At 37.1% G+C, this 22801-nt stretch overlaps 1 protein-coding gene across 2 annotated transcripts; it reads right to left on the bottom strand.

Annotated features, from left to right (window-relative positions):
- Window positions 1-2641: 2641 nt before the first annotated feature.
- On the bottom strand, window positions 2642-16314 carry LOC311081639 (NACHT, LRR and PYD domains-containing protein 3-like). Of its 2 annotated transcripts, none has more exons than XM_084112229.1 (10): window positions 16245-16314; window positions 15924-16071; window positions 12936-13220; window positions 10672-10944; window positions 10422-10484; window positions 7031-8843; window positions 6605-6772; window positions 4979-5152; window positions 4584-4630; window positions 2642-4095 (listed from the first exon to the last, which is right to left on the bottom strand). In XM_084112229.1, exons 4-10 carry the CDS (start codon window positions 10925-10927, stop codon window positions 3542-3544), a joined length of 3075 nt encoding a protein of 1024 aa, XP_083968355.1. In that variant the 5' UTR covers window positions 10928-10944; window positions 12936-13220; window positions 15924-16071; window positions 16245-16314; the 3' UTR covers window positions 2642-3541. The 2 variants fall into 2 exon arrangements, with proteins under 2 accessions (XP_083968355.1, XP_083968356.1); XM_084112230.1 differs by having other exon boundaries at window positions 12936-13006.
- Window positions 16315-22801: the final 6487 nt, after the last annotated feature.

The following is a 22801-nucleotide window of genomic DNA, read 5'->3' as shown; positions in this document are numbered from 1 at the left end:
ATGATAATATTTTATACAAAATGAAACCATCAACACAGTCCAGCATCAGACAACAGCAGCTCAGCATAATGTTGACGCCTGATAAGGCAGAACATTCTCCCAGACGGTCCAACATCGTACTGGTTATACCTGCAGACGCGTAATAATCTTCGGAAACACTACAATTTCTCTGTTCACGCTCCACTTCATCTTCTAGTGAATGTAACACTCATATCAGCTCTGCCGCCGCCGTGTTTCCTTCCAACACCTCAAAATATGCACCATAGCGTGTGTTTACCTGTTGCCGAGCAACGCAGTTGATTGACAGGGCGGGGCGGACACGTGATCGGCTCAGAATGCATTTTCAAGTTGCACATTGAATTTTGCTACATTCATTGCGTGACACTTAATGGCAATGCAATCGCGAAAAAATAACATTTAAATTACAATTTTGCCACAGTTTTTGCTTGAACATTTTAAACTTATCTAATCATTTATGTAATACATTTTAATTTTAATTTTGCAACTTATAAAGCGTTAAAATAAGTATTCAATTTGCATATTAAAACTAGTGTATGGAATGGCAAATGTAAATTATATAATTGAATTTTCATTTTCATTTTGCACCAAACGTTGCACAAATGTATTGGAAAATTTAAATTTAAATACAGAAATGCATTGCCATTTTACATATTGCATTGTCATTTTGCATATTACATTTCAAATTGAAATTTGCTACCCATATGCTTCCATATTCTATAGCCTACATCAGTGTATCCTAACCCTGCCCCTGAAAGACAACACTGCACGTTTTCTTTGTCTCCCTAATCAAACACACCTGATTCAACTCATCAGCAGTGTACAAGAAACTATAAGACCTGAAATGGGTGTGTCAGTGCTCTTTTATAGGCCTACGGCACTACGGAGTCATGGACCAAAAGAAATAGACAAACACTAATTAAGTTTTCCTGCAATATATTCAAAGTCATCTGAAGCCATTCCATCGCTTAATGTGAGCGACAGAAGTATATTTACATTGTTAAATTAAAGTTCACAGAAACTCGTCTTCCCTGCTCTGTGGCTGTCAATCATTCTCTGTTCAGCACGCACCTCGCCTGGTTACGACAGGATGCACGGAAAACTCTCTCCAGTGTGACATATTCACGTTTAAATGCTTGATCTGTAGATAAAGCGCTGTGAATTTGCATAAAATTACTTTATTTAGTTCATTAAATAGTTTAAATGTCCATTTAGTAGTTTTATTACTGTTTCTAAAAGACTCGCTACCGTGTCTGTTCACACATCACAAGGACTATGAATTGACATCAAATGCACAATAACTGGAATTTAAAACTGTGAAGAAACAAATGATCAATAAACTGTTGGACAGATAGACTCTAGGATTTATGCGCTCGACACTTCTTCGCTTTGTGTCATGAACTTTTAAATGCACACTTGTTCAGTGAGCTGTGATTGAGTCTGTGACTCCATGTTGCTTTAAGCACATCATTCTGCACCCGCGCCATACGTGTTTTGTGCCGCTCTGTTTTGAAGCGTATTATCATGCTTCATGTGTATCATATTATCATGGTTTTACAGAAGTCTACAGAAATACAGTCATAAAGTCAAAAACTTTATTGCCATTTTACAGTATTTAGTCGCACATGTTGTTTATGCATTTAACTCATGGCCATGATAAATAGATGTCGTTCCCTCAACATATGAAGTCATGGGCACAAAGAAAATATATTGTTCCCTCAACATAGGATCTCAAGGCCATGACTTTACATCGCATGGTCACGACATAATGATAATTTTACCTCGACAAAATGATCCTGTGGCCATGCCTTATAACGTTCCCACGAGTTAATATGTCGTGGTCACGATCAAACAAAGTGAACCGAATGTGTCCTCTCCTGGTCTCCTGGGTTTGCAAGGTACACACACACACACACACAGGCATTTGTGGTTTATGAGGTCAGTGTTGTTTTTTAGTGGTTTACAGGGACCCACCATCCAGTCAACTTAAAAGTCATGTCAACAATTTTCATTTGATCTACAGAAGATAATTTCACTTCCACAACAGACATATATTAAATGTGTGACTTTTCAAAAGCTTATGGGGTCAGGTCCAAATTGTGGTATATGAGCACAATAGAGTTTATAAGGTCTGTTTATATTCAACACACAACCCTAGCCACTTACTCGTAAGTAGACTTGACAAACATTGCAATGTCTTTACAAACATACTGTTTACTTGGGTGGGTCGCCCAGTTATATACCCAGCTGTATATTTGCTGACCCTTTTATAAATGTATCCAGCCGAGAGAACGACTCAAACTCTGCTCCTGGACTGGACAGCTCCAACTCACCTGTCTGGAAGTCTCTAGTAGGTTTCAAAGTAAGTAAGTACGTTTCTAGTCTAACTCTCCACCATTTTGGGTAAATTGTATATTGCTAGCTAGGGTAATAATTAAAGAAACACCAAACAAGGTAATATGCTTGTTTATGGAACAAAAGAGTGAGGAATATATGCTTTATATGAACATATTAATATATAAACAACTGAACTAATTGCTTTGTAAGATAAGTCACTGTTTGAAAGTGTTCAAAACATCATTCCCGGCAACGTCTGTGTAACATAGTCCACTGAAGGCAAGCTGAACTGAACCCATGTGCAGTTTATTGAAAAAGTGAACAGATACAAAATAAACAAAAGGCTTGACTTGAAATAACATGAACTAAATTTGAAACATAACACTCACCAACAATAGTTATTGGGACAATACTAGATAAAGTAACATGGCAAGCATCAGGCTTAAATACACAAGGACTAAACAAATACACAATGACTAAACAAGACACACCTGTGATCAGTCAATACAATAAACCAATTACACCACAGGACAAATGACAAGGGGAACACATGGCAGGAACACATAACAAAACCAGGAACATGACAATGGGAAAACTTCAAAATAAAGGTCATAAACATGAGACAAAACCAAACGTGATAATCTTCTGACCAAATCAATGTAAATGTTACAGAAACACAACATGCAACATGACATTTAGAAACCATTTGCAAAAGTTTTAATTAAAATCAATTCAGTGTAATCCACAATTCATTAAATACCATTAAATATGAAGTTTCTATATAATTTTGTCATTTGTTAATTTGTAGTGCTTTTTTGTTGCAAGCTTCAGAAACAATTAACTGTCACTCTTCCTTCATCATTATACATGCATATGTTTATCAAAACTGAACCCACATTATAAAAGTGACCCAACATTTTTGAGAGCTTTGAAACAGTGAATCATTTAAAAAAAGCGATTGATTCAGTTCATTTAAAGATTTGCAAAGCTCAATTTCTTTCATTACTAGCTTGAACTTGCCATCAAGCTGCACTACACTTATGAGACTAGAAAACTCGATAATGATAAACATTCATACACATATGATATTATGCACAATTTTGAACCTTTAACGCAGATGCAAAGCATGCTGGGTAACGACCAGTGAGAGTGTATATAAAGTGAGAGTGTTTTATTTTTTGTTCTGTCAGTTGTTGCTCACAAGCTTTTCAATCTCACACAAAGTCACGGAGGAACCACGAGAAACCTCAAATCCAGCATATAGGGGTTCAGTGAACATGGAGGTGAATGTGTGTAAGTGTGTGATTTTATGTGTGCCAGAGATGCTGTAGAAAGACAGAATGCCGGCTGACACGTCCACATACACTCCAAATCGATTTGAAGAGCCTGAAGGGACACATATGCTAGTTTCCTTACTATTGTGGCAGACTTTTAATCCGTCATCAGAGTAGTTCAGACTCCAGGAGTTTTCATTGAATCCAAACCAACAGTTTTCACTACTTCCTTTCCTGCTGATTCCTTTATATGCCACTGATATATCAGCATTTACAATCAATTCAGCCTCCCAGTAACAGCGTCCAGACAGACTCTCACTACAAAGAACCTGATGACGCTCATCAAATCTCTCTGGATGATCAGGATATGACTGGACCTCTTTCACACATGTCACCTTTCTGTTCTTCTCAGACAGAATGAGATGAGTGTTTGCTGTGTTTGGATCCAGGGTGAGATCACAGGCATCTGAACACAAGAAGAGGCACATTTATCACATATCAATATTCACTAAAGGGGTGTGTCTGTGTGTGTACAAGTTTGGCTACACTTGTAAGTGCCAAATGTCCTCACTTATATATTGAAATATTAGGAAAACAGACATTTTTACTGGTCCTCACTAGTAAAAAGGAATTATAAATTGGCCAAAACATGTAAAATTTGAATCTAGTATTTTGCACATATTTCTATGATGGGTAGGTTTAGGGGTAGGGGTAGGGGTAGGGATTGGGTTTGGCAATAGAAAATATCATTATATAAAACCAATGAAAGTCTATGCAATGTCCTCACTAATAAAGTGAAAAACAATGTTTGTGTGTGTGTGTGTGTGTGTGTGTGTGTGTGTGTGTGTGAAGAGTTTGGATCTGGTGTGAGGTCACAGACACCTGAACACAAGAAGAGAGACATTTATAACACAACAACAATCACTAAAGTTGTGTGTGTGTATGTATACGTACATTTGCGTAGTCCTTCTATAATCCTGAATTCTCCTCCATAATCCACACTATAAAACAGAAACACAGTCTCACATTCTGCACATCTGATACAATCAGTGTACACACACACACACTTTAATTTTTCAAGTGGGCAGTTTGGATCCACACATTTTTCAGAATGCAGTCAAGACCTGCCTAGAACTACTTTACCTGTGCGTTTACTGTAAATAATTGCACACCTTATAGTGTTCCTCAGCCAATCAGAATGAAGCATTCAACAGCCCTGTAGCATAACTAGAGCTAAACCTCTGTAAATTCTCAATTAGAACGTTTGTAAATGTAGTAATGTGAGTAATAAGTGAAGATTGAAATGCTGTGTTTGGAGTTGTTTAATCAACTCTTCATGCTCTACATACTTGAGTGTATCCAGTCTGTAGTTTGGATGGTTGAGTTTATCAGTGAGCAGCTTGACTCCTGAATCTCCTGGGTGATTGTAGCTCAGATCCAGCTCTCTCAGGTGTGAGGGGTTTGAACTCAGAGCTGAAGACACATAACCACAGCCTTCCTCTGTCACCATACAGCCAGACAATCTATAAAGACATACAGCAACAGTCCACATGAAATTAGATTGGTGTTTTTCTTTCTTTCTGCAGTTTCACTAAGGCAAGACAAGTTTATTTATATAGCACATTTAATAAATATATGTATACTAAATATACACAATGGTAAAACAAAGTGCTTTACATAGAAGTAATTAAAATAATCAAAAGAAAGAAGTAATTAAAATAATCAAAAGAAATAAGAACAGTTTAGAATAAAAAGGAAATAAAATACAATGCAAACAGTCAGACGAACAGTGGCACAGTGCTCATTCATTAAATGCATAGCTAAATAGATGTGTTTTGAGTCTGGATTTGAATGCGACTACAGTAGGAGAACGTCTGATCTCTTCTGGAAGCTGGTTCCAGCTGCGGCTGGCATAATAGCTAAAAGCGGACTCGCCATGCTTAGAGTGAACCCTTGGTATTTCTAGTTGATGTGATCCTAATGATCTGAGTGATCTGTTTATATTCGGTGAGCATATGCAATGTATTGAGGTCCTAGGCCATTGAATGATTTATATACCAGTAATAATACTTTAAAATCAATCCTAAATTTAACTGGGAGCCAGTGTAAAGACCTGAGGACTGGTGTGATATGTTCATATTTTCTGGTTCTGCTCAGAATCCTGGCGGCAGCGTTCTGTATGAGCTGCAACTGTCTTATGGTCTTTTTGGGAAGGCCAGTGAGGAGTCCATTACAATAATCCACCCTGCTGGTGATGAAAGCATGAACAAGTTTCTCTAAGTCTTGTCTGGAAACAAAGTATCTAATTCTTGCAATATTTTTCAGATGATAGTATGCTGATTTAGTTATTGCTTTGATATGACTACTGAAACTAAGGTCTGACTCTAGTGTCACACCAAGATTCCTGACTTGATTTTTAGTTGTTTGACCCCTAGAGTGAAGGTATGCGTTCACCTTGAAAACTTCATCTTTGTTTCCAAATGCAATGACAGTTTTGTCTTTGTTTAACTGAAGAAAGTTTTGTCACATCCAACTGTTGACTTCATATTAGAATATATTAGATTGGTTTGCTGTACGACTTGGGAAGACCTTCTTGCATGTAATTTAACAGAAAATAGAGAAAGATACAGGCACACTGGGTTCCTGCTTGTTCTGTAAACATTTGAGAAAGTTACTGTTATCATAGCGAGGACCCGACACATATCACTGAGAGCTGGTATCAGTTGTTTTTGGTTCACCTCGAGCAGATGGAGGAGGGTGTGGGCCCTGGCATTGTGGCAGAGGCCGAAGATAAAGACTAAGCAGGGCACTTCCCATGAATATTCAGATATGGCCTAACTAATCAGAATGCTTCTCAATTGTTGACCATTTTTATAAACATAACAAATGTCTGTATAAATAAATGTATTTGAAAGTGCAACATTTGCATTCGCAAACATTTTTAAGCCCAAATTATTTCATGGAAAACCATTTACCTCAGTATCTCCAGTTTACAGTTTGTCAGCCCATCAGAAAGAAGCTTCACTCCAGAATCCCGCAGATCATTGTTACTCAGATCCAGCTCTATCAGAACAGAGTTTGAGGATTGTAGAGCTGATGATAAACTCTCACATGACTGAGCTGTGAGATTACAGTACTGTAGCCTGTGAAGAGAAGAAAACAAACAGCAACAGTATTGCTTATTAGGTAGTGTTTATAATCTGGAGCTTGGACATTTTTTTTGACTGTAGTGATGTAAGCAAAGCTAAAACAATTTTCTCTTCATAAAACATCAAAACAGTATTAATAGCATCACACACATTTACATAAATTTTTCTGTACACTCTTTGCCAACAAGTAAAATCAAGGCCCAATTAAAACAACTAACAGTGTTTATAAATGAATGTAAAGGAGACTCTTACAGTGCTCTTCTGGTGTTTCTGATCACTGGCAGCAGTGTCATCAGTGCCTCATCAGATCTTCTGTATTTCTGCAGTTCAAACATCTCTTGAGTCTCTTCTGACATCAGGAGCAGAAACACCAGACCATACCATTGAGCAGAGGAGAGAGTCTGTGCTGAAAGATTTCCTGAGCTCAGATTCTTCTGGATTTCCTCCACAAAGTCATCTTTCAGTTCACTCAGACAGTGGAAGAGATTGATGGTCTTCTCTACTGATTCCTCCTTCTCTATTTTCTTTTTGATATAGTCAACAGTGTCTTTCATGTTCTCTGTTCTGAGTTCCAGTCCTGGCAGTAGTTCCTTCAGGTCACTCTGATTGGACTCCAGTGAGAGACCCAGGAGGAACCGGAGGAAAAGGTCCAGATGTCCGTTTTTGCTGTCTAAAGCCTTCTTGACTGCAGCCTTATGAAGCTGAAACTGTGGCTTTTTGGACAGTTTCCATGCCAGTTTTTCTTTCCAGGATTGAGGAAATAGTTCAGCTTTCTCATCTTTGCCCTTCATCAACACAAAGAGAGCAGCAAGGAATTCCTGTACACTGAGATGTACAAAGCTGTAAACACTTCTTGCTGAAACAGCCCTTTCCTCCTGAAAGATCTGAGTGCATAACCCAGAGAACACAGAACCTTCGCTAACATCTAGTCCACATTCCTCAAGATCTTCTTTGTAGAAAATCAGGTTTCCTTTCTCCAGCTGTTGAAAGGCCAGTTTCCCAAGCTTCAGAATAATCTGATCAAAAGACATTGCATTGGCTTTAGGTTCAGAGTCATCACAGTATTTTTCTTTCATCTGTTGCTGTTGAGAAATTAAGAAGTTTGTGTACATCCCTGTGAGAGTTGTGGGAGTTTTGTCATTGCTCTCTCGAGCCAGTAGAGGCTGAAGAACAATAAGAGAGATCCAGCAGAAGACAGGAATATGGCACATGATGTGCAGACTCCTGGATTTCTTGATGTGACTGATGAGTTTTCCAGCAACCTCAGGACTGCTGTTATTTTTGAAGTATTGCTCTTTCTGCTCATCGTTAAATCCTCGCACCTCTGTCACTTGATCAATGTAGTTTCGGGGTATCAGACTGGCTGCTGCTGGTCTGGATGTGATCCAGATGAGAGCAGAGGGAAGCAGGTGTTTCTTGATCAGGCTTGTAACTATCTTACTCACTGTTGTTATTTTCTGAACATCTGTAATTCTGTCATCCTCTTTAAAGCTCAAAGGGAAGCGACATTCATCCAGCCCATCAAAGATGAACATAACTTTACCATCACCTTCAGGAAGAGAAGGCAGTTCTTCAGTACCATTAAAGACATATTTGTTTAGCAGTTCCATGAGACTGCAGTTGTTAGTGATCAAATTTAGCTCACGGAACGGCAGAGGAAAAATGAAGGTCATATCCTTATTTTCTTTTCCTTCAGCCCAGTCAAGGATGAATTTATTGACAGAGACTGTTTTTCCTACCCCTGCGATCCCCATTGTCAGCACTTTTCTGTTTTGTTGACCCTTATGGACTTTGAAAATGTTATTGCACTGGATCGGTGGATCTTTAGCATCAAACTGTTTGAGATTCAATTCGAACTGTCTCACCTCATGTTCATTCACTCTTCCTCCAGTCTCATTCTCCACCACATATAAATCAGTGTAGATATCATTCAGGTTTTTCTGATGACCTGTCTGTGAATTTCCAACCAATATTTGCACGTAGTCCTGTTTTAATTTGTTCTTCAGTCTGATGCTGGTCTTTGTGTAATCATGAAGAGTACCTTCTCTATCGTCTGCAGTTGATCCTTTAGGAAAGAGGGGAAAAGACAGCAAAGACTAAGTGATCATGTTTTTCATAAATTCATGCTTCAACTATATTCAAATGAATCACACTCTTACTACAATAGTGTTTACATGCACATCTCACACTGATTATGCTCAAATTGACAACATATATGGTGATGGAAATGCCTTGACTAATGCTGACTCGAATGCAATTGGTTTCAATTTAGAAATTTATGACTAACATTCTTTTTCTAATTCCTTCCAGACCATTTATTGTACTGTTACTATTGGGACTTATATGAACTTAAGGCCATGCTGACCAAAATAATTAAAAGCGTTTTGATCAAACCATTGACAGCTAGCACACCAAACAAGACATGAGACTGTATTACACAGCAAAAACTCCAGTGTTAAATTAACACTCCTGGGAGTGTATATGAGTCCACACTCAAGAGTGTAAAGTGTTAAAATATGAGTGTTAAATTAACACTCAAGAGTGTTAAAGTTAATGAGATAATTAAGTGATTAATTTAGTGATGATTGAGCATTATTGAAGACACCTGATGTTAACAAGCAGAATCACTGAAGGAGAAAATTTAAAGTTAAGTGTAAAGTTAATTACAGCAGCTCTGTGATTCTACAGCATATGATTTTCAGTATTTTTCATATAATCCAAAAATATTTCATAAACATTGTTCTGATCAAAAGACTTTCAAATGAATTTATTTAGAAACACATACATCAATAATCAGCCTGTGAATCTCAACAATGGTGACAATAATAAAGCATGTTGCAGTGGCTGCCACCAATCACAACTCATTAATGGCTCCCATCATGCATTGCGGTATGAATAAATTATGATCTGAATTGTCTATGTAATTTACTTTCCCTAATTGAATATTCTGCTCGTCACCATTGTTGAGATGCATTGACTGAATCTTGATGTCTGTGTGTGCCTAAAAAAAAGTTTTTTTTTGTTTTGTTTTTCAAAACAACTTTTAAGAAATCCTTTGTATTATATCTAAAATTCTGGATATTTATGCAGAATCACAGTTATTCTGTAATCAACAACATAAATCTAAGTCAGAAATAAGGGTCTTAATGAGTTCAGTGATCAAGTTCAAATGATGATTGTCATAATATAACCAACACCATCAGATCACTTTTTTTCTTTATTCATCTGGTAGTTATAACTCAGTTACAACAGCCAAACAAAATCTAAAGTAAACATATAAGGGTCAAGAGCCCAACTAAAGCAAACACTGATCACCATAACGGTGGCTTACAATTTGAGATTTTCTCCTTCAGTGATTCTGCTTGTTAACATCAGGTGTCTTCAATAATGCTCAATCATCACTTAGTGAATCACTTAATTATCTCATTAACTTTAACTCTCTTGAGTGTTAATTTAACACTCATATTTTAACACTTTACACTCTTGAGTGTGGACTCGTATACACTCCCAGGAGTGTTAATTTAACACTGGAGTTTTTGCTGTACGGTTAGGTTGGGGTAATTCTGTTCTTCTTCTCCCTGTAATTGTTGCTTGCAGTTATATTTTTCTTTGTTTCCATGTACAGACAGTGATTGTTATTTACCCCTGCTCTGTTTAGAATGAGGTCCAACAGCAGCAGATGTCTTCATATTGCCATCAGCCTGATCTGTGTGTGTGTGTGTGTGTGTGTGTGTGTGTGTGTATGAGAGAGAGAGAGAGAGAGAGAGAGAGAGAGAGAGAGAGAGAGAGAGAGAGAGAGAGAGAGAGAGAAAGAGAGACAGGATCATTCACTTTGAAACATAAATCACACAAGCAAAGAGGAAAGTTTACAGTCACATCGAATTAAATGTTACCTTGCTTGTGTTTGTTCTCCAGCTGCTCAGCCAGATTATTCTGGTTTATCTTCCTCAGGATCTCCACCGTGATCTTCACAGCTTCCTCTGGTCCAAAACGTGCTACCATCTTATCCACAGTTTTTAATCTATCTGCATTCTCCATTTCAGAATTGAATATATGCTTATTCTTTAAGTGCCATTGAAACTCCTTCAGATCACCTTGTACTAGGTCCATCAGTGAGTTTAACAGCAGCTCTTTAACAGAGGCCATCATTCTTTACTGATTCACCGCTGCAAGACAAGAAGAAAAAGATCTGTTTAAATTAGTTTTACTCTTAACGTGTGGACCTAAGCATTCAAATGTTACATGGGCTATAAATTTAAGTTGTGATCAAATCTGGACTCTCAGAGGCACCCCACCCAAATACATCTGTTAAACAGTCACTGATCCCACAATGACTCACACAAGACTCACATAAAGGGCTAAATTTGCCAGATCCTGCCCTTTATACCCCAAACTTTACATATTGTTTCCTTATACCAACACATACATCGTTTATAGGTACACTATAATTACTGGAAGGTACGCTGTCAATTTGTTTTACTTGTGCAGTACTTTTCCAGGCTGTAATCTAAAGCGTTACCAAATAATCTTAATTCAAACGGAAACAAGATTGGCAGATCATTTTGAATTGAGCACAGTAAAACCTTCAAAGAGAGTTAAATTTGCCATTAAAAAGAATAGTCAAATGATGATGATTCCAAATGTATCAGGATGGCGACAACTACACAAGAGGGTGATTATGGTACCGAGCAGGTGCAGGAGACTACATAATAAATAATAATAATAAGTTTTATTTATATAGCGCCTTTCCAGGGGCCCGTTCTTCGTACGTCGCTAACTCAGTTAGCTGGATTTGATTGTTGGCGATTTGGCATGATCTTGGATTGTTTGGTTCTTTGACGCTCATCCTGGACTGTCATAGCAACAGGTGCGCAATCTTAAACCTGCTCGGGAGCAGCTTATTTCATGTTAACAGGATTAGACTGCGGCTTCATAAGCGGAAGCTTATGAAGAATGCTTCATAAGCATAAGCGGAAGTTCAGCGCAGCGCGATAGTGCACTTTCTGAGATATATATTTTTTCTTGTGAGATTGTCGTTTACATTATTAATTTGTTGGAAACGCACATTTATTTTCGACTTGTCGGAGTCGGGCTTTAACTACAGCACAAACTGTTTGCATAGCCCTAAGATTATTTGCGAGTGGCTCTTTCCTTTACACTATTGGAGATGCGGAGAACTTGATGGAAAGTGCTGTCTGTCGTGTCATTCGGAGTTTACCTGGCGCTTTTAGGTTTAAAAAACAGTTTTAGGTTTTTTGTGGCATTTCCAAGCCACTGAAGACCCAATGTTGTAAAGCAGATTTTTTTAAAGCAGTTTATTTTATATTTTTTAGGCTATCATAATTTTTTATGAAGATCATGCAATCATGACCATGCCGATTACAGTATGTGTCACTCGGGCTTCACTAACGTGATTGGTACCATAGACTATAGGCTAGACCACAGACTGCCATCAAGGCCTCAATGAAGGGGATTATGTGAACAGAAAGGGGATTCACAATGTAAATGTGCAGCCCAGTTACTATTGGGATTCTTAATATTCCAGATTAATAACATTATATCAAATTAAAAAAAGCCAGTTGACTAAAATCTTCCATATCACAAATGTGAAAGCAAAATGGCCAGGATCTGTGCAGGACAAGAATTTTCAGAGATTCACATTTATGCACATTATTTGAAAGTGGTAAGGAAAGTTCCACAATTAAATATCAAGCTCACTGTAGTACACTTATGCTGATCCTAACAGAACTGCATTTTTTCACAAGTGATTATGACATGTTCCTGCCTGCAGACAGGTGTTTTATGACCCCATTCCCTGACCCAAACCAGTTACAATGCAGCTCTAGTCAGGACAAGGGCACACAATGAAATGAACTTTGGCTAAAGGGAAGATTTCAGTGTCTGAAAAGTCACTGGGAGGGTTGCACACCTGACAGGGCCTGTGACATTGTTGCATGTGCCATATTACACAACATTGCCAAAAAAACAACACTTTTCATTAAATGTTTAATAAAAGACAAATATGCTTAGTTCCTTGAGTTTTATTTCAATTGTTCTTTGTAAAGAAAAGCTAGTGGTCAAGTGCCTGCAACAAGAGATATTAGACACATGTCTCATGCAACAAATAAAAAGGAAAAGTTGTCTAAACACTGCCCACCTGTAGGCCTATGTCTCCTCTGTGTGTGCAGACTCTTCTGTAGGCCTTTCTGTAGATGTGGAATCCTGCAACTTATATTGCAGCCATAAAGCATACAAGTATAAATTAAGTAAAGTTATTTATGCACTTGCAGGTAGGCTAGTTCCTCCATATGACAGTTATCTGAGAGGGTTTATTCACTGTCCAGTGCAATGGAAACAAATGGACATTACAAAGTCTTATACTTTCTTTCCTTTGGAAAGTTAGAAAATGTCCACTTACGGCACATATTTCAGCCACCACTTTCTTGGGAACAGATACAAGTGTTGGTGTATTATGTAAAAGTGCACAAAAGAGGAAAACACAATGTCATTACAATGAACTACATTCGGGAAAAATGTGATCAATAACTCATGGCAAAATATGTTTACATTAACATAAGTTTATCAGTTTTCACTTTCACAAGTCAAAGCAATTCATCATTACTCCAGATTTAACAGTTGAAATGACTATACGGCCTTAATTTAATGCAGCAAAAATTATTTTACAGTGTAGGATACTAAGATCTTTACTTGTTTTCTCAGCCTTTTTCTTGGTTGCTTTTATAAACAGACAACAATTTATTTAACAGTGCCTATTATAAAAGAGACTATAATATAACAAAAAATCACCATTATGTAGAATATTTTTGTACTTCACTTTTATTTGTTCCCATGTTCTAGTGTGGTGACTGACATTACAATGAACAAAGTAATTATGCAATTATTAAAATACAAAAATATAGGCTATTAAGTGATAAAAAACATCCAACATGGCCACTTCTAACGGATTAAATTGTCTGCTACTTTTTGCCAGCCCTCTCTCCTGGCTTTTGCAGACTTTGAGGTGTTCCCTGGCGTTTTGATTAAACATTAAAATTACGAATAAACTTCGACTATTAGTTCTTGCTCTGCTGAGGAGAAAAACTCAGCGCGCTCTTTGGCCACGCTGAACAGCTGAGCAGGATCATGATTAGCACGATGATATCATCTTGGATGTGTAATTTGATCTCGGATGTTTTAAGCAACGTACGAAGAACGGGCCCCTGGGCTCAAGGACGCTTTACAATAAACAAACAACAATAAGGCAATTGACAAAGACAGCAGACAAAACAACAGTAGGTAGATGAGAGTGTCAGTACAGTAAATGAAAATTACAGAATACAAACAGATATAACTTAAAAAAAAAAAAAAAAATCATGAATTATGACATTCAGAAAATAGGTGAGTTTTGAGCATGGATTTGAATTCAGAAATAGTGTTAACAGAACAGAGTGATCGGGGGCACAGGCACAGTTCACCGGCCAGGTGTGCATTTCCCAAAAGCATCATTAGCCAACTATGGTTGCAAGTTCCATTGATCTCTGTTGGTAACGATGGAACGGGCAACCATAGTTACTTTTGGGGAACGCACCCCACAGCAGCAGCTAGACAGGTTCATCAGCAAGAGGAGGTACATCGCAGGTCGGATTTGGGAGTGCTTGCAGCGGAGAAGGGTTTAGCGTTAGGTCAGAAGTGGGATGCATAACTGTTTGGACAGAAGCTCAATTCAGTGTTAGACAGACCAACTACCCCTGGTAATGAAAAACATGAAAAGTTTCTGCTGCACAACATGTAAAGCAGTTGGGTCTTTGGGGCCAGAAAAGACAGGGGGATGAAACTAGCAAAGGAACGTACAGTACAATAACCTCATGCTTTGGAAATTACAAAACAGAAGCACTCAGAAGTTTTTGAACATGCTTGTTTAGGAGCAGCAGTCTTGATAGTTGGCTAGTTTATAGGCAGTCTAAACAGATAACTACTACAGCTCAAGTTTTTTTGCACGGCATGAAACACAGGCCCAGATATGGCTTAGAACATGAGATTGATTTCCAGGAGTTAAATGGGTTGAATTCTACTAGGGCTGGGCAATAAAGCGGTATCGGTATGTATCAACGGTACACCATTGTCGGTAACGATATAAAAAATGTTCGATATAGCGCTTGATATTTTCAGTTTCTCCAAACTCATCAGGCATTATAGAAGAAAACTCAGATATGTTATCTTGGCAAAAGGAGGATGCAAAAATTATTTAATAACAGGGAGACAATAATTATGGCCAGCGTGTTTTGGAGAAAAGCATTTAATTTATAATGTGATTTACCCCCCACTTTCAATTCTTTTACTTCAATGAAAGGTTTGATTTTTGCAATTTTTTTGAATGAAAGATCAAAAGGATAAACAATGCAGATTTATTTTTTACAGCCATTTTTGATCATATTTACCAAGGGGGCCACTAATTCTGACCACAACTATATGTATATTTATAATAAATGTCCAAAATTATCGATACTGACTGATATGAAACATTATATTGTGATAATTTTTTTTGCTATATACCTTTTGCTATTTTTGATCATATACCTTAGTGTTCAGCTGCCAGATAGTGTTGACTGCTATACAGAACAGTGTAGTAGATTAGTAAGTGGGGATCTGAGTACATAGCATGCTTTTTTCATTATAGTTTTGTACACGTTCTGTGACCTGTGCCAGCCTTGTCACCCCTCAGCTCTAATATACACTTTGCGTTCCAGCACCTTATTATTTACATATTAACCACTGATCACACACAAACACTGACACACAAAAGCAGGAGGTCAAGGTCTAACTTAGAATATGTTACTGTAGACAGACTAAATTATGAAAATACAGATTGACAATCTAAATAAATTAATTGAAATAAAGGTTGTGAGATGAATGTGCATAAATACAGAAAAAAGATACAGTCTTCCGAGCTGCATCAGAAAGTTGTTGCGTAAATTTGTTATTATTACTTTAAAAGATCAAATAATTGCTTTGAGTTTTTTTAACATCCAAAAAACAGATATGCGCAGTCTCAAAGCTGTCTGATAAATCTCGAATCAATGTGAACGGTTACATGACACTTTTAAATCATTATCTCTCAGTATTATATAAAGTAATATTTACTAACCATGAATAATTAAGATGTAGATGTTTCTTGTTCCTCCACTGAACAGGCGTCTTGAGCAGAAGTTCTGATACTTCTTTCAATTTTGCTTTTTGATAAAGGACCGGGGGGAAGGTTTTTTCTTCTGAACTTAAACCTGTTAAACCAGAACCTGTTTTTCAAGAGAAAAACAACATGGGAGTGAAACTATGCAGAGACATGGCATTTAGCAGAATGATTGCGAAATGACAGGTAAAAAGAGACAAACAACTCTGAAAAAGACAGATAAACAGAGACAGACAGACCACACTAAAATATATATAGTTAAGAGACTAAATGACATACAGATTAGACAGACAGCACTGTTTGCAGAGGGTTCTTTGAGCTCAGAGTGGCATTATCAACATTGCGCCACACATTATGAGCCTTTTACTGGGACACAATAAAGTTCAAAGTTCAAAGCCTTTATTGTCAAATGCACAGTTCCCTGCACAATAAAAATCTTACTTTGCTTTCCACCATGAATTCTGTTAAAAGATAAGAATAAAATATACATAAGTAGAAGAAACATATAATTTACAAATATACATTTATACAATATAACAGTATAGTCATATAGTGTCTGTGCGAGTCGCATATGTACATCCGTGACTGTGGTGTGGAATGAATGTATAAGATAAGAAGCCTGTGTTGAGATAGATTAGATGGCTGCTGGATAGAAACTGTTCCTCTGTATTCGTCTACAGAGGGAAATCAGGTGGATACTCTCGTCTATTGCATGGTTGACGAGGAGGAAGGCATTCTGCAAGGATTAAAAGTGTCAGCTGTTGCATCTCTAATTATTTAAGCTCATGAGATGCACATGCACCTGCTCATCCATCATCCTCTGAAACAGAACCGAGTTGGGTTTTTGGTCACATGTGTGTGATATTAGCAATATTACGGTAATGTTTGTGGATTGCGTCATGATAGGAGGAGCAGCACCGGGCTGGGGAGAGAATGTTTTATTATGATAGCAGCTGCTGGCTGAAGAAGTTCCTGCAAGCTATGGACTCACAAATCATTTTCTTCTGGGAAAATGCGACAACATGGTCAAAGAATGTATAAAGAAAGATTGCAACTGATGCTCTGGCCTCTTCTTTTCTCTCATTTTTTTTTGGGTCTCTGACTCTTCTTCTTTATCTGAGCTCCGACTTCCTGGAAAACTGGGTTAAAGCCATAGACCAGACTCAAGTCCTCAATGGCATCTCTCATTCTCCCTTTTTCCTGTATAAATCTAGACATTCATTCTATTTCTAACTCTCGCTGTTTTATGCTTATTTTGTTAAGTGACACTGTGAATAAATAAGTAAATAAATAAAATACAAATAAAAAGGGGGGCATTGAGACCAATGAAGTTCACTTAATTTATTAGAATTTAGTTTCGATATTACTTTAGCTCTACACTTAAAGGGTAACTAAACCCTAAAACAACTTTTTTTAGTTAATGATCTGTAAGACTGGGGCTTTATTAACCCTCTGTTGTACTTCATTTATACCTCACACTCAGGACTTTCGGGTCTAAAATCAATGAAATATATTTTTGTTCAATAATATTTTTTCTTTTCTTTTTTGGTGTTTTGAGATAATTTTATGATTTATAATTAATATTTATGCAATAATTATGACCTATTTTTTCCCATTGAATATAATAGAAAATGTATATATATATATCATTTAAAAAAATATATATTAAAGCTGTATTTCATTTTAGAGTCAAGCCTAGGCCTCATGAAAGCAATTTTTGAAATGAGATCGGTGCCATCTGGTGGACACATTGAGCATTTTTATCACACAATAGCACATTTTTACCACTAGTGGATTTACAGTACTCTGTAGAAAGGCTTGTGAATTCTAGTGATTTATGCACATATTTGACAATTTTTTTCAGGTTGTTGATTTTAATATATAATAACAGATTCTCAAAGACTATGGTTTGGTTGGTTTAAATGGTAATTTGAAGTGCCAGTTTTACTTTATAATACAGTCAAACCTGAACATTGCATTAGAAAGAGAACAAATGGAAAGCATTTTGTTACCCATTGTTTTAATTCTAACTTAATAAAAATGCTATTCTTTCAGTCATAACATATTTTTATTAATCTTTCATAATAAACATTTTCATTAAAACATTTTTTTGCAATTCAATGAACAAATTCAATGAACAGTAACTCAAAATTGGCAACATCAAATAATGAACAAAAAACTAAAATAACAGTAAAAGTATAATTATTATCAAACAATGGAAAATAGAAAAATAAAAAAGTGTTTTAAATATCATAACTATATATTTACATATTATTATGTGCATACTATTTACATAGGCTATTCTATGAACAGTAACTCAAAATTGGCAATGGCAATTATAAACAAAAAACTAAAATAACAGCAAAAGTATAATAATTATCAGACAGTAAATTGGAGAAATAAAAAAAGTATCCTAACTATATTTACATATTATTTACATACTAACTAATTACAGATTACAGTTTTCACATATAACAACAGAGTGTCTCTTGCAAATAGGAATGTGACACCTTGAGCAAATGGTGCCCGTTTTCAACTCCAGTAGCAAGCAACTTTTGCATCTCCACATTTTGGCTGGGGAGGGACCAGGTGGGGAGGGACGAGCTCGGGAGGGACCAGCCGTGGAAGAAACTGCATCCTCATCGCATTCCTGCACTTTCTTCATGAGTTGATGAGAGGCTGGGGTGCGTGGAATGTGCCTTCTCGATTGTATAAAGGGGCACACGAGCACTCTTCCTAGGTCCTCCAGAAAGTGCCTCCTCCTGAAGCTGTCGGCCTGCCTCCAACTGGGATTTACTTCCCTCCATATGACAAATGCATTGTATGCCGACACGTCTACCATATTGTAAAACACTGCCATGGGCCATCGAGCTGTCTTCCTCCGGCAGGTGTAGGTTGCAACAATCTGGAATAACACAAAAAAGCATACACATTTAGTATTACTGCTGACATCCAGTGATAGTTCAATTCTCTTTACATGCCATTTAGCTTAGAATTTAAAAAAATAATTTTATGAAATTATGTGTGTGTGTGTATATATATATATTTCTAAAAAATAAAAGAATATATATATATATATATATATATATATATATATATATATATATATATATATATAATTATTAATATTTATTATTATTATTATCATCATTATCATTTTTTATAATATATATCAATAAAAAATTACAAAGTAGCAAATACCTTGTCAAGATTGTCCACTCCCCCTTTGGTGCTGTTGTAGGACAAGATCATTTGCGGTTTCTGGTCGTCTCTTTCACTCAGTGCCGGATCACAGTGGACAGTGCTCATCAGAAGGACGTTTTTACTTTTCTTGGGGAGGTAAGACACGATGGCATGTGTCTCTGTAAAGGCGAACAGCGATGAGTATATCGCCCGGCCTCTTTTGTATTGGTCAGAGCACTTGGCAGCTCTGGCTTGTTCTTGCGGATTGTGCCAATCATTCTAATTTTCTTTTTTAGGAGCTCTGTATGAAGTGAAAAAATTGTCACAAGTGACAATATGTCCCTGAAATCTATCCATCATGTTCAGGACTATTCTTCTTCCCATGTTTATTTCACGTGGCATCCCTGGAGGTTTTCCTGTGTAAACTTGCATTTTCAAGCAGTAGCTCGATTTTGAATCACACGCTGCCCTTATTTTAATGCGGTTCATTGATTCAAGTAATTTTTTTGACATTTGTGTTTAAAGTGTTTTAATTCTACAAAATATGGTGTAAAAACGTCTGAGTGTTGCCCTCTTCAGGTTGAACGGTGGCTACTGCAGTTGAATTTTCCTATTGAAAGTTGTGGTACCCTCTGACGTCAGAGGGTACCAGCTAACCACGCCTTTGCCTACAGAGAGACGCGTCTCAGATGCACACACCCCCTCCGCTGAGCTCTGCCTACTTTTACAGCATTTTTCAAATATTGTCAGTGGGTGGAGTCAGGCTCTGACCAGGGGTTAGTTACCCTTTAAATTTAGATTGTGTTTCTTATTAGAAAATAATCATAAATATTGATTATGAATTAATTTAGATCTTTGATTACTCTGGGTATCCCATATTTTCAATTATTCATTCATTAAGGACCCAGTGTCGCTTTAAGACGTCACGTCGCAAATGTGCGCTCACGATCACAACCGTAGCCAGTTCTGAAATAGTCAGAGGGTGCAGTGCAACTATTTTACCCTAAGCGGTCGCCCATGCTTCCCAAAAGGTGTCATTTTTTGTAATAGTCGCAAGATGCAACGTGGATGGATCTGTACTGTTTGTGATCCAGCTTACAGTCTCCAGAGAGCGCCTAATGTTACTGACCACGGCAGAAATGAAAGTGAGAGCACGCACTTTATCACAGCTCATCGAGTCGTTTTACGGATATAAGGTTTACCAGTTTATTATAAGCACCCACTGAAAAGGTGTGTATATATTTGTTTACTGTTAGTTGTAACGAGTGTTTTGTGTACCTCGCTGTGTATGTTGATGATAATGAAAGGGAGAGAGAGAGAGTTTATGGATAAGACGTTAATGCGCACTTCTTGTACTGTGTTTATTCAGCTCTTACAGTGATTCTCTGGAGTAAAACTAACGCTCATCTTTTGTGTGATGTACAATAAACTTCACTGAACTCGTCAGTATATTTTGGTCATCATTCGGACGGGGTTTGCTACAGCAGGCTTGTATTAATAGTGGATAAAAGCAGATGACAAATAAGTTATAACCATTATTAAACTAAACTATAACTATTCTATCTCCATACAGCATATATTCTCTGGCTCTGTGGGCATTATTGTCCGACTCCAAGTCGAAATGAACACCGCAACTGAGAGTTTCTGTTCTGATATTATCAGATGAGATTGCCCTGGCTCTGAGCAAGAGCTCGTGAGGCTCCGCCCCCTGGGCCGGCAGCAGCAGCTCATTTGCATTTAAAGGGATACACACTAAAACAGCATGTTTTTCTGAGCTCCAAAAAATGACAATTTAAATATGCTGTAAAAAATTATCTGTTGGGTATTTTGAGCTGAAACTTCACATACATACTCTGGGGACATCAGAGACTTATTTTACATCTTGTGATAAGAGTCATAATAGGTGCCCTTTAATGATGTGCCCCATGCTCCATTCATTAGTGCCTTCGGTTTGATCTATCCTGGACAAAGATTTGCGGACTGCAACACCAGACTGCACTTTAATCTACTATGAATAATGATTTCAGAATACTTCAGAATAAATCAAGATGTAACATTTATTTGTGAGGTAAAAATGTATCATGCCAATTACACAAGGAAATTATTAAAAGCCAATTCAGAAATAATAAATACATGACATCAATTACTTAAAGATGACTCTAAAAGTAAGCAATGCATTCCTAACAGAGACACACAGTGGTTTGTGAGTGTTTTCCAACGGGAAAACACTGACACAGCACTGTATGGGGTTTTTCCTGATTACAGGTTCCCAAAGTCTGCTCTGCCACCTAGCCTTAAATACCCAGACCAGAACAAAAGGGTTATACCAGGGTCATTCTTAGCATTCGGTGCCATTTGACTCATGACATAATGTGGTATATTTTGAGTAAAAATGGGCTAATACTTGTTTCTAAATGATCATCCTAAATAGTTAATCCCCCTTTACCATAGAACACAATAATATGTACCCAGGATTAATTAATTAAAAAATAATTACTCTGATTTTAGTGCAAGTAGGCTAAACTGCCATGTCCCCAAGTAAGCTTGCATGATTTCAGCCACAAATATAAGTAATAAAAATCAAATAAACTCAATTTTTTTTAATATTGTTGTATATTCTTATTTATAATATTCCTCACCAAAATATATTTTTTGTTAGTAATACATTTTTAATGCTTAAAGTATTTAAAATATGTTGTGTCCCTGAATTGAATGTCCCCCCTGTTACTCTGATGGAAAATTCCTCTGAACACGCCTCTTGACTGTTCCTCTAATCACATGACTCTCAGGAATTTGAATATTTTTTGGCGGCAAATTCTCTTCAAGAAGCAGAGTAAGTATCACTCCTTAATTCACCCTTTTTTCAATATTTTAGAATGATTCACTGATGTGGTAAAGCATAACATGTCCACCCTGTTATGCCTATTTATAGTGGAAACTGATAATTGTTTGTAATTTTGAAAATATGGTTAATAAACAGGTTAAAAATCTTCCTCAGTGATCACTGCAAACTAGCTTGTTTTTATCACATGAGTAGCAATGGCTAACTTTAGCATAAAATTTCCCCCCTGTTACTGTCCACCCTGTTACTGTTTTGCACAGTAACAGGGTGGACATATTGTAACACAGTGGGTGTAAATGCTAAATAAATAAGTGTTTACAGCTTGAGTTAGTACTTATAAGTAATGTATTATACATTTTTATTTGTTATATACCTTCAAGAAAAAGAAGCTTAAATGGTATGCATGTATTTGTCAGGAAATGGCACCGCGATGCTACAGGGCACGTCGTGATGCAGACCCTGAAAAAGGCAGATATACCTCAATAAAGAGAAGGAAAGGTGGAGAAAGGACAGAGAGGAAGGAAGAAAAAGGAAAGTGTTAGAAATCAGTGAAAGAGAGAAGAGAGCGCAGAGAAAAGAAGAAAAAGCAGAGGGATTGTACCAGAGCCAGGATAACATCTGAGTCAATGACCACTTCTCCCCCAAGTCCAGACAGTCCCCCAGAACCAAGAAATGTCCCACAGCCAGGGCCCTCAAGGTTAAAATAAAGTTTACGATTGAATGCTTTGTTGATTAGGTAGAAACTGGAAATAAATTATCTGAGATGTGTGTGTGTTTGTCTGTGCGGTGTGTGTGTGCGCACCTGTATGAG

The sequence above is a fragment of the Abramis brama genome, assembly GCF_963993115.1.
Source record: "Abramis brama genome assembly, chromosome: 4".
NCBI classification, from domain to species: Eukaryota; Metazoa; Chordata; class Actinopteri; order Cypriniformes; family Leuciscidae; genus Abramis; species Abramis brama.
The sequence above is the reverse complement of the archived record's forward strand: the minus strand, read 5'-3'. Positions and strand labels throughout refer to the sequence as shown.

Bases quoted from the DNA above. Each gene is read 5' to 3' on its own strand.
- LOC311081639 (XM_084112229.1), bottom strand. From the start codon at position 10,927: ATGATGGCCTCTGTTAAAGAGCTGCTGTTAAACTCACTGATGGACCTA. The intron at 10,485-10,671 runs GTAACATTTAAT...ACACACACACAG, and splicing joins GGAGAACAAACACAAGCAAG to ATCAGGCTGATGGCAATATG. The intron at 5,153-6,604 runs GTAAATGGTTTT...ATGTCTTTATAG, and splicing joins TGTAAACTGGAGATACTGAG to ATTGTCTGGCTGTATGGTGA.